Genomic DNA, 12,061 nt, shown 5'->3' on the forward strand with positions numbered 1-12,061 from the left:
CTATCCCTACACTTTCCAGTGAACATTTCCCAAAGGAGAGCACCCCAGTGAGATCTGTTCACTTTTCTGGTTACACAAGCCCTCTCAAAAGCTGTGAACCATTTGGTGATGTCATCACCATCTTCATATTTTGTTACAATCCCTTTGGGGATTTTTAGGATGTCAGGAGAATCTCTGACCCTATTTAAGTTGCTGCCACCATTGATGGGACCTAGGCCCATCTCTTTTCTTTCCCTTTCTATGGCTAGGAGCTGCTTTTCCAAAGCCAATCTTTTGACCATCCTGGCTAACAGGGGGTCATCTTCACTGGAGTTATCCTCAGTGATTTCAGAGGTGTTGGTCTCTCCTGTGAGGGAACCAGCATCTCTGACTATTATTTTTGGAGTCAGGGTTTGAGGGACCCTGTTCTCCCTAGATAGGACTGGTAGGGGGGAATTTTCCTCCAAGTCACTATCCTCTTCCTCTGAGTTGCTACCCTCAGAGGGGTTGGCCTTTTCAAACTCTGCCAAAAGCTCCTGGAGCTGTATTTTGGTAGGTTTGGGGCCCATTGTTATTTTCTTTATTTTACAGAGTGACCTTAGCTCCCTCATCTTAAGATGGAGGTAAGGTGTGGTGTCGAGTTCCACCACAGTCACATCTGTGCTAGACATTTTGCTTCTAAAAGTTGGAATACTTTTTAAGAATCTACAACTGGTTCTAGAATCTAATTCAAACTTTTACAAACTTTTAAGCTCTAAAAGAAATGCTAAACAGGATCTAACACAAGGCCCTAGCAGGTCTTTTAAGAATTTAGAAAACTTTTCAAATTGCAAAAATCAATTTCTAATGACAATTTTGGAATTTGTCGTGTGATCACGTATTGGCTGAGTAGTCCAGCAAATGCAAAGTCTTGTACCCCACCGCTGATCCACCAATGTAGGAAGTTGGCTCTGTATGCACTATTTCAAAGTAAGGAATAGTATGCACAGAGTCCAAGGGTTCCCCTTAGAGGTAAGATAGTGGCAAAAAATAGATAATACTAATGCTCTATTTTGTGGTAGGGTGGTCGAGCAGTAGGCTTATCCAAGGAGTAGTGTTAAGCATTTGTTGTACATACACATAGACAATAAATGAGGTACACACACTCAGAGACAAATCCAGCCAATAGGTTTTGTATAGAAAAATATCTTTTCTTAGTTTATTTTAAGAACCACAGGTTCAAATTCTACATGTAATATCTCATTCGAAAGGTATTGCAGGTAAGTACTTTAGGAACTTCAAATCATCAAAATTGCATGTATACTTTTCAAATTATTCACAAATAGCTGTTTTAAAAGTGGACACTTAGTGCAATTTTCACAGTTCCTAGGGGAGGTAAGTATTTGTTAGGTTAACCAGGTAAGTAAGACACTTACAGGGCTCAGTTCTTGGTCCAAGGTAGCCCACCGTTGGGGGTTCAGAGCAACCCCAAAGTCACCACACCAGCAGCTCAGGGCCGGTCAGGTGCAGAGTTCAAAGTGGTGCCCAAAACACATAGGCTAGAATGGAGAGAAGGGGGTGCCCCGGTTCCGGTCTGTTTGCAGGTAAGTACCCGCGTCTTCGGAGGGCAGACCAGGGGGGTTTTGTAGGGCACCGGGGGGGACACAAGTCCACACAGAAATTTCACCCTCAGCAGCGCGGGGGCGGCCGGGTGCAGTGTAGGAACAGGCGTCGGGTTCGCAATGTTAGTCTATGAGAGATCTCGGGACCTCTTCAGCGCTGCAGGCAGGCAAGGGGGGGATTCCTCGGGGAAACCTCCACTTGGGTAAGGGAGAGGGACTCCTGGGGGTCACTTCTCCAGGGAAAGTCCGGTCCTTCGGGTCCTGGGGGCTGCGGGTGCAGGGTCTCTCCCAGGCGTCGGGACTTTAGGTTCAAAGAGTCGCGGTCAGGGGAAGCCTCGGGATTCCCTCTGCAGGCGGCGCTGTGGGGGCTCAGGGGGGACAGGTTTTGGTACTCACAGTATCAGAGTAGTCCTGGGGTCCCTCCTGAGGTGTTGGATCGCCACCAGCCGAGTCGGGGTCGCCGGGTGCAGTGTTGCAAGTCTCACGCTTCTTGCGGGGAGCTTGCAGGGTTCTTTAAAGCTGCTGGAACCAAAGTTGCAGCTTTTCTTGGAGCAGGTCCGCTGTCCTCGGGAGTTTCTTGTCTTTTCGAAGCAGGGGCAGTCCTCAGAGGATGTCGAGGTCGCTGGTCCCTTTGGAAGGCGTCGCTGGAGCAGGATCTTTGGAAGGCAGGAGACAGGCCGGTGAGTTTCTGGAGCCAAGGCAGTTGTCGTCTTCTGGTCTTCCTCTGCAGGGGTTTTCAGCTGGGCAGTCCTTCTTCTTGTAGTTGCAGGAATCTAATTTTCTAGGGTTCAGGGTAGCCCTTAAATACTAAATTTAAGGGCGTGTTTAGGTCTGGGGGGTTAGTAGCCAATGGCTACTAGCCCTGAGGGTGGGTACACCCTCTTTGTGCCTCCTCCCAAGGGGAGGGGGTCACAGTCCTAACCCTATTGGGGGAATCCTCCATCTGCAAGATGGAGGATTTCTAAAAGTTAGAGTCACCTCAGCTCAGGACACCTTAGGGGCTGTCCTGACTGGCCAGTGACTCCTCCTTGTTATTCTCATTATTTTCTCCGGCCTTGCCGCCAAAAGTAGGGGCCGGGCCGGAGGGGGCGGGCAACTCCACTAGCTGGAGTGTCCTGCTGGGTTGGCACAAAGGAGGTGAGCCTTTGAGGCTCACCGCCAGGTGTGACAATTCCTGCCTGGGAGAGGTGTTAGCATCTCCACCCAGTGCAGGCTTTGTTACTGGCCTCAGAGTGACAAAGGCACTCTCCCCATGGGGCCAGCAACATGTCTCGGTTTGTGGCAGGCTGCTAAAACTAGTCAGCCTACACAGATAGTCGGTTAGGTTTCAGGGGGCACCTCTAAGGTGCCCTCTGTGGTGTGTTTTACAATAAAATGTACACTGGCATCAGTGTGCATTTATTGTGCTGAGAAGTTTGATACCAAACTTCCCAGTTTTCAGTGTAGCCATTATGGTGCTGTGGAGTTCGTGTAAAACAGACTCCCAGACCATATACTCTTATGGCTACCCTGCACTTACAATGTCTAAGGTTTTGTTTAGACACTGTAGGGGCACAGTGCTCATGCACTGGTACCCTCACCTATGGTATAGTGCACCCTGCCTTAGGGCTGTAAGGCCTGCTAGAGGGGTGTCTTACCTATACTGCATAGGCAGTGAGAGGCTGGCATGGCACCCTGAGGGGAGTGCCATGTCGACTTACTCATTTTGTTCTCACTAGCACACACAGGCTTGTAAGCAGTGTGTCTGTGCTGAGTGAGGGGTCTCTAGGGTGGCATAAGACATGCTGCAGCCCTTAGAGACCTTCCTTGGCATCAGGGCCCTTGGTACTAGAAGTACCAGTTACAAGGGACTTATCTGAATGCCAGGGTGTGCCAATTGTGGATACAATGGTACATTTTAGGTGAAGGAACACTGGTGCTGGGGCCTGGTTAGCAGGGTCCCAGCACTCTTCTCAGTCAAGTCAGCATCAGTATCAGGCAAAAAGTGGGGGGTAACTGCAACAGGGAGCCATTTCTTTACATACAGTGTTTTTTATTTCCCCTACTTGCTGTTACATTTGGTACCTCCTGGTGCCCATTGTGCCGCTCCTCTGCCGCCAGCATTCCAAAGCCTCCTTTCACTTCAGGAGCGCTTCGTTTTCAGTCAGACTGTTCGACTGAGCTATTTTTTAGCTACTGCCTGCCATAAATTCTTTCGTTTTGCCGGCAACGTGCCGGGCTGCCTTCCTAGCGCTTCGTGTGAACATTGCAGCGTCGCTGGGTGTGTCCCATCTCCTATTTCCCTTCAGAAGGGGCGCAGCCTTGCTTAAAACATGCCGGCTCTGCTGGTTCTTCAGGTTAACCCTTTATCTTCGTGTTTTCTCTCCATTTTTTCGTTTCCTAGCAAAACATGGATTTTTCTCATGTTTTTCATGGCAATGACAGTGAGGAGGAGTTCAAAATTAATTTAAATGATTTTATGCAATCTTCTATTGCCAAAGCTGTTTCATTATCCATGAACAGAGTCACAAAGAACCTTGAAAATTCTGTATTATCTCTAATGTCACAATCTACATCGGCCCTATCTGCGGGAGAACGCAGAAAGCGCAAAGCCACGGTGGCTTCCAAAAGTCAACAAACCCCTACAAAAATCTGCACTTCCGGATGGTGAGTCTATCCCACACGAGACTGAGGACGAAGGAGGGGAAAGTTTCAGGAGGAAAAAAGTAAAAGGAAAACTAAGCACTTCGATAACAGTGCGCAAAAGATTGTGATTTCTTCCATCCAAGATACTGATGATGATGTTGACTCTGATTCTGATAACAATTACGATGAAGATGATGATATCTCCAATCTTTGGTCTGGTCCTCCTCCTAAGAAACAAAAAACGGTGGTTTTCAATGACACTCCAGCAGCCAAATCTATTTTGAACTTGGAGGGTAATCCCAATTTTGATCCAAGTCTTATTCACCACCCTAATTCCACAGAAAGGTTTCCGTCATCTCATGTAGGAGACTATATATCTGCAAAGTTACGCATGCCCCTAGATAAGCAAACCAGGGCAAAATTGAAAGCTGAATGTCCAAGACCTGCCTTACCTCCACACATCACCGCTGCTCCTTCAATAGACCCTTTATGTTAACTTTCTTTACAAAGTTTGGCAAAGATCCACGCAAAGGGGTGCCAGATAAGACAATCTGTCCACTGATTCAGAAGAATTGTCTTTATGGGTCCAAAGAGTTTTCTGTTTGTTGTGTAACGCCAATTCAGCAATGACTCATGAAAGTCTTAAAGGTTTACTCCTCAAGCTGGATCCTAAGCTAGCAAACCTGGCATCAATGGACCCTGGCATCAAAGCTGATGGCTTGGTATTTGAAGATTCCTTTATCAAGGAATTAAGCAAATATGTGATGACTTTTGAATTGTTGGACAAAGCCCAGCAATCCTTAAAGAAAGCGTTTGCCAATCGTGTTTTTGCCAGGGCAGGTAGGAGGTAGGAGTCGCTTTACCGGTCGCTACCCAATATCTCAGGGTTTCAGAGGCTCCTACAATTCGTCCTCACAGGAGTTTGGCCCCCATTCTACCCCCAGAGAGCCAGAGGCTTCAGACAAAGGAACAAACGTTTCCACAGGTCCGCACAACCAGCAAGTAAGTGTACCTTTTGGCATCTTTCTGTGGGGGTTTGCCTAAAGTTTTTTCTTCACAAATGGGAATCGATAAGTTCAGATCCATGGGTTCTAAATACAGTTCAGGGTTATTCTATTGAGTTTTATGACACTCCTTTTCAAACTAATCTTCCTCTTCCATTAAACTTTTCAGCAGAAATAACTTCTTGGTATCTCAAGAAGTTCAATCCCTTCTTCAAAAACACACAATTCAACCCACTTTACTGCACCCTCCAGGCTTTTTAAGCTCAATCTTCTTAGATCTCAAGAATAACAAAATGTTGAGACCAGTCATAAATCTCAGAGATTTCAACCATTTTGTAGTATATTGTCATTTCAAAATGGAGGCCATCTTACATCTCAGAGATACTCTCCAACAAAACGATTGGATGGTTTGTTTGATTCTACAGGATGCTTACCTCACATTCCTATTCATTCAAACCACAGGAAATGTCTTCAATTCCAGTGGCAAGGATCAACATACCAGTTTTCCTCCATCCCTTTCGGTCTCTCTTCAGCTCCATTGTGTTTTATCAAATTAATGAAACCAGTGGTAACCTATCTCAGGACACAGGGTATACGTCTCATCATCTATTTACAGAATATTCTGTTAACGGGTCAGAATCTTCAATCCGTGTCTTCACAGATGCATCTGACTTGTTCTTTCCTCACGGACTTGGGCTTTCTCATAAACAAAGAGAAATCAGTTCTCGTCCCGGCTCAAAAATTGGAGTTCCTCTGCTTTCTCATAAATTTGGTAGAAGTCTCTCTTCAACTACCAGAGACAAAAATAAAAGCGATAAAATCAGAGATAACCTGCTCTTTACTCCTTCTTTCTATCTCTCTCAGGTTTCTTGCAATAATTGTAGGTCTACTCTCCTCCTCAATTCAAGCGATCTTTTCCGGTACTCTCCATTATCGCGCTCTTCAGAGATTAAAGATTCATCATGTTTGCAAGGGTCTTGCTTATTCAGATTCTATCCCTCTAGACCACAAATCCCATATAGAACTCCGGTGGTGGTTAGATCACCTTGATGCTTGGACCGGCAGGACTATCTTTGCATCAGCCCCAGATCTTGTGTTAGAATCAGATGCAAGTCTGACCAGTTGGGGCGCAAGGTGTGGTGAAATATCGACTGGAGGTAAGGGGTCACCACAGGAGTCTTCATTGCACATCAACTGTTTAGAGATGCTTGCAGCCTCCTTTGCGATCAAAAGCCTCACAAAAAACAAAGTCAGATGTTCCATTCTACTTCGTATGGATAACCTGTCGGCAGTCCAATACATCAATCACCTGGGAGGTATAAAGTCCAAATCTTTGGCTGAACTAGCCAAAAGCTTTTGGGAATTTTGTCTACATCAAAAGTTATCGGCTCGGGCGGAATATTTGCCGGTAACCCTCAATCGGGTAGCAGATTGGAATTCCCGATTTCTGACCGATTCCAGCAATTGGAAGCTCCATCCTTCTGTGTTCAAAACTTTACTTCACAAATGGGGACCTTTATGCATAGATCTATTTGCATCATGTCTAAATGCTCAACTGCCTCAATTTTTCAGCTGGAGACCAGATCCCCTAGCACTAGCAACGGATGTCTTTCAACAAGATTGGTCTCAGTCAATCAATTATGCTTTTCCACCTTTTCTAATGATCAACAGGGTTCTTTCTCAGGTTCATCGTCAAAAGGCTTGTCTCATTTTGGTAGTTCCCCTCTGGCAATCCCAGGTATGGTATCCTCCTCTTCTGGAACTAACCATGGATTTTCCCGATTATTCTCCCCTTGTTCCCAAATCTCCTACTCAATCAGGAAGGTTACCCACACAATCCGATTCTCAACAGTTCCTTTCGGCTTGGAAGATAAAGAGGTCTTCCCAATCTTATTCAGCAATTTCAAAGGAAGCCTGGATTATATCTCTAAAGCGTGGGCTCCCTGAACCACCACAACTTATAAATCAGCCTGGTCTTTATGGCATAGCTGGTGCGTGGGAAAATCTTGTGATCCCTTTTCAGCAGATATATCCCTAATGGCTAATTTTCTAGCAGCCCAAGCAAGTTCAGGTAAGTCGTACAGAACCATCAACCTCTATCGTTCTGCAATATCCCTTAATCATAACCACATCAATGGGAAACCAGTTGGAGAACACCTCCTTATTTGCCGCCTTTTAAAGGGAGTAAAATTTTCCAATCCTCCTACTCCGAAATATAGTGAGTTATGGGATGTTAATGTGGTTTTACAACAGTTTCTCTCATGGCCAGAAAAATCTTCTTTATCTCTTAAAATGCTTTCTGCTAAACTGTCAATGTTGTTATGTTTAATTTCCATAAAACGTTTATCAGATGTCAAAGCTTTAGGCATTTCTGGTGGTCATTTCACTCCCACAAGTATTCTTTTTAAAATTTGCAGACGAACCAAAGCAAATATTTTGCCGGTTTTTTCATCCTTATTTCCCAAACCAACCAAAACTGTGTGTAGGAAATTGTTTGAAATTGTACGAACAAAAGACAGTACATCTTAGAACGTCCTCTGTTTCCCAACTTCTCATCTCTTTCAAAAAACTCACAAGGCGGTTTCATCTCCTACTTTAGCCCGTTGGTTCAAGTGGGTCATGTCCCTGGTGGGGATCGTTACTTCCAAATTTGGCGCTCACTCTTCCAGAGGTGCAATGGCTTCTAAGGCCTTTTGGGCTGGATTTTGTATAGAGGACATTTCAAGATCAGCAGATTAGTCTAATGATAATATCTTTCGTACCTTTTATTGCAAACAAATTGATACAGTTTATTCTGGTGTGATTGATATGCTTTGAAGAAGAAGAAGAGCCTCTGGTCTTGACATAAAATGTAGATTTTCCTAGTAATTTATGAAGGACAGTCTTAATTTTACTAAAGACACGGAGGCGAGTATTATCCCACTACAAGCTCACACTAATATTTCTTTCCCACCCATCAGTTTCATCTTCTGCCACTCCAGCAAATAATGCATGAAGATCGGGTTCTTCCTGTAGCCTTCTTGCGGACTTCCGAAGTTACACTTTGTGCTCCAAAGATCTCCCCAACAAGCCGGTTCCGGTTCTCCGATGCTGATCTTCACTGGATTCGCCTCGTTCAAGACTGTTTTTATTTGCTATTATCCATTCTGATAATTAGTTCAATTTTTCCAATGTTTTCTTCGAATTCTCGCTAAAGAATAGAGGACTGCTCGCGGATTAGATAGGTATATATTGGCTATGTTGTGTACTGATTGGTCCATTCTGGTCGTTGTTTTGTTCCCATTGGCTGAGATCTTCCCTCTGGCCGTAATGGGATTGGTGATTTTGTTTCTTGACTGTGCTGTTAATTAAAATAAAAGCAAGAAATAAGCATAATACTCACCTCCGTGTCTTCAATAAAATTAAGACTTTCCTTCATAAATTACTAGGAAAATCTACATTAAACATTACACAAGAGTAATATAACGCCTAAAAAAATACTGTAATATAAAATCCAGGAAAAAACAAACACTCTTAGGTAGGGTGACCAGATATTATTTTTAAAAAACTGGGACATTGCACTAAAATAGGACTATAATTTTTCATTACCCGAGGGGCACAGAATGTGAGCGCTCATCAATACAGAAAAACAGACGAGGCACAAAGTACAAAAATGAAGTGCAATTTTAAAACACACTACCTCCTCTGTCAATTAAATTGCTTTTTGATAGAAACTTCTAAGGAGTCCTACTTTAGAACACATAAAGACATGCCTCTCGGTTTTCAGTTGACCCTCTCTGAAAAAGGGAATATGAGCCAAATTTGCTGACATCTGCTGGGACAGATGCTGAAATCCCAGGACTTTTTCGGCAAATGTGACGCTTGTTCACCCTACTCTTAGGGGATGCAGGAGTAAGCAAAACGTGAAATATAAACAGATCTAATAGCTGACATGGATTACCTTAACGCTTTTTACATTAACTGTTTAGAAATCGTTCGGTGTAATTTGTCATTACAGGTCATGAATATAGAGCCCAATATGCCCACAGGTAACATCAACATTGTCCGTGTCCCAGTTCCCGCCCACTCCACATGTTCTGGGTGTACGTCCTTCCGTTTATCCTGCTTCGCGTACCTATTCACGGCATGCATGTGTGCTTATCAACGACTCCTAGCCCCTCAGATACCTCTTAAGGAGCTTCCAATACTTCCTAGCAAGTCCATGTGCATCTTCCTCTGTGTTCCGCAGTCCATAACAGCGTTCGAAAACGTGCACCCTTTACCTTTCAACAGCTTCGCCTTCAGTTGGTTGAGATACGCAGCTGATGTCGGTCCTTTGGGTTTGAAGATTGGGAAGAGACCACTCAAAGATAGCAGCCGAGCTGCTTTATTGCAGTGAGCATCCCCCATGCTGGAAGCGGCAGCCATAGAAACACAATGCAGTCTGACTTCCACCTACTTCCGACTCACAAGCAACTGTCCGTTTTCTTTGTCGATGCACACGAATTATAGTCCCTTTTCTCTGTCTCTGCCCCTCACAGCTTCACCGTAGATGCGCAATCCCACATACGGAAGTACGTCTTTTTGTGCTTTTAGACACATCAGTTACTAAAGTAGAAACTTTCTTTTCAAGGGTTAGCCCTTATTATAATTCGACCTAAGCTTTAAATCAGCATGAAAATGGAAACTAAACAGATACCTCATTTAGTCTACGGTTCTATAGCTTTTCATACATGCTTCTTGTCAGCAGCCACGACTCGTTAGTATAAAATATGCCAGTACTACCAGTTCGAACTCTAGACATGCTACGATATGTTGTTTGAAAAACAAAAGTAGGTAAAAAGCGCTCTCACGAAGGCTGTTTAAGGGCATGAAACAGTTTGCAGTACATGTGTCGAGGAAGGCAGAAGTGTGGCTGAAAAAAACCCAAAATATTCTGCGACTATTTTCTTGTCCTCTCACCTTTAATTAGTTACACATAAAGTATAAGGCGTGCACCTTAAATTAAAAAAATAAACAGAAGGTAAATTATTCGATGAGATCACTGCAGATGTTAGTATCGTTGCCATCTTTTCTAGAGTGAAATACCAGCCATCTGGTCATGTTTAAACATTCTGTAAAGGCTTAGACATGGATATTAGGAAGAACTTTATATAAATCGTCTGCATCCATTTTTAACATGGCCTTTCTGTCTTAGTGTACTTTAATTATCAGGAGTCATAATTGGTAGCTGTTGAGCATATTGTTTCCTTGGAGATCACATTAGTGGCTAGAAGAAGATTTTAGTCTAAAACGTTTCTACCATCTTAATTCTGGAAAGAGAAGTAGTAGCTCCTCCTGCTAATGGTAACTTCCTGGTGAGGAATCCTAAGAAGAAGACGACATGGCAACCTGCTACAACAAGTCTCCTTCATGGGTCAGACTGGGACCATTTGCAATACACTTTTTCTTACGGTGGGTCTGTCTGATCTCAGTGCGCCATCTGTATCAGAATGAGAGTCCTGTTTAAGGACTCCCACCACAAGCTGTGACAGCATGGAAAGAACATGGAGTAGTCAGAGATACGTTATATGCAGCTGCCTTAAAGGACCACCCAGCAGTTCTCGGGAGTGGCCTGTTAAGTAAGAAAGCCACACCCTTAGAGTAGCAGGACTTTTTGCCAGATTGAGTATACATAGCAAAAGTACTCATTTTATTGTAATGAGAAGAGTGAAAGGTTGAGAGAACCAGCCAGGATTTAACCTGTGACCAGATCAAACACATTTCTAGAGGGGATGACTTAGAATTTTGAGTCACCAAATGTGGCTAGTGAAGCATTCTCCTCTGAATGTTCCTTTCAGCATTAAGGAAGAATTATATGGTATAACAATGAAAATGGCTTCATTATGTCTTTTGCTTATAGTGATATCACTTTAGAGGAATGTTGAGACTCACTGGTGCATCATCTTCCAGTTTCATTTATGCCATCTTCGTAGGTCTTCTATATAACACTCATTCAGAATTCAGAAAGAACTAAAGTACTGAAATAGCACTCATCGCAGCCACCAGATATTTTCAAATCATCCTGGACCAAGGAGAAACAGCGGCCCTCATCCTGCTCGAACTCTTTGCAGCCTACGACACTGTCTCCCACAACACCCTTATCACAAGGCTCCACAAGATTGGTATACAAGGATCCGCTCTTAAATGGATCTGTTCCTTCCTCATGGAAAGGACACAAAGGGTCAAGCTGCCACCCTTTACATCAGAGACCGAGATACTGATACATGCAGTCCCACAGGGATCGTTAATCAGCCCACCCTTTTCAACACATACACAACACCGTTCACCAATATCATCTGGTCATAAGACATCACTGCCATCTTCTACGCCAATGACACCCAACTCATCCTCTCCGTGACGGACAAGACAGCCACTGCCAGAACCAACTTCAAGTGCATGACCATGGTAGCAGACTGGCTGTGAACCAACTGCCTGAAGCTCAACTCCACGAAGACGGAAGTACTGGTCTTCAGCAACAAGACCTCCCAATGGGACTACACCTAGTGGCCATTGTAGCTAGGACCAAGACCCATACCGACAGACCACACAAGAAATCTAAGGATCATCCTAGACGACAAGCTCAACATGACACCTCAGTTCAACGCAGCATGCGCCTCCTGCTTCCACATCCTTTGCATGCTGCAAAAGATCGCCAAATGGTTGCCTCAAAACACCAGACGGAGCACCACACAAGCACTTAGCACCAGCAGGCTGGACTATAGCAATACTATCTATACTGAAATCTCCAAACAACTCCTACACACACTCTAGACCATCCTGAACACCACTGCAAGACTCATACTCAACGTCCTATGCTGCACTCACATTACA

The 12,061-nt window shown here is 44.2% G+C and overlaps 1 protein-coding gene across 1 annotated transcript in view; it reads right to left on the reverse strand.

The window, feature by feature from the left end:
• TRUB1 (TruB pseudouridine synthase family member 1) overlaps positions 1–9,665 on the reverse strand; it is a 188,229-nt gene extending 178,564 nt beyond the window's left edge. Inside the window, exon 1 of the mRNA XM_069239276.1 lies at positions 9,472–9,665. Within this exon, the coding sequence (XP_069095377.1) occupies positions 9,472–9,616 (145 nt within the window). The 5' untranslated portion in view covers positions 9,617–9,665. The remainder of the gene's footprint in view (positions 1–9,471) is intronic.
• Between the last annotated feature and the right edge of the window lie 2,396 nt (positions 9,666–12,061).

Source organism: Pleurodeles waltl, chromosome 6 (genome assembly GCF_031143425.1).
Source record: "Pleurodeles waltl isolate 20211129_DDA chromosome 6, aPleWal1.hap1.20221129, whole genome shotgun sequence".
NCBI classification, from domain to species: Eukaryota; Metazoa; Chordata; class Amphibia; order Caudata; family Salamandridae; genus Pleurodeles; species Pleurodeles waltl.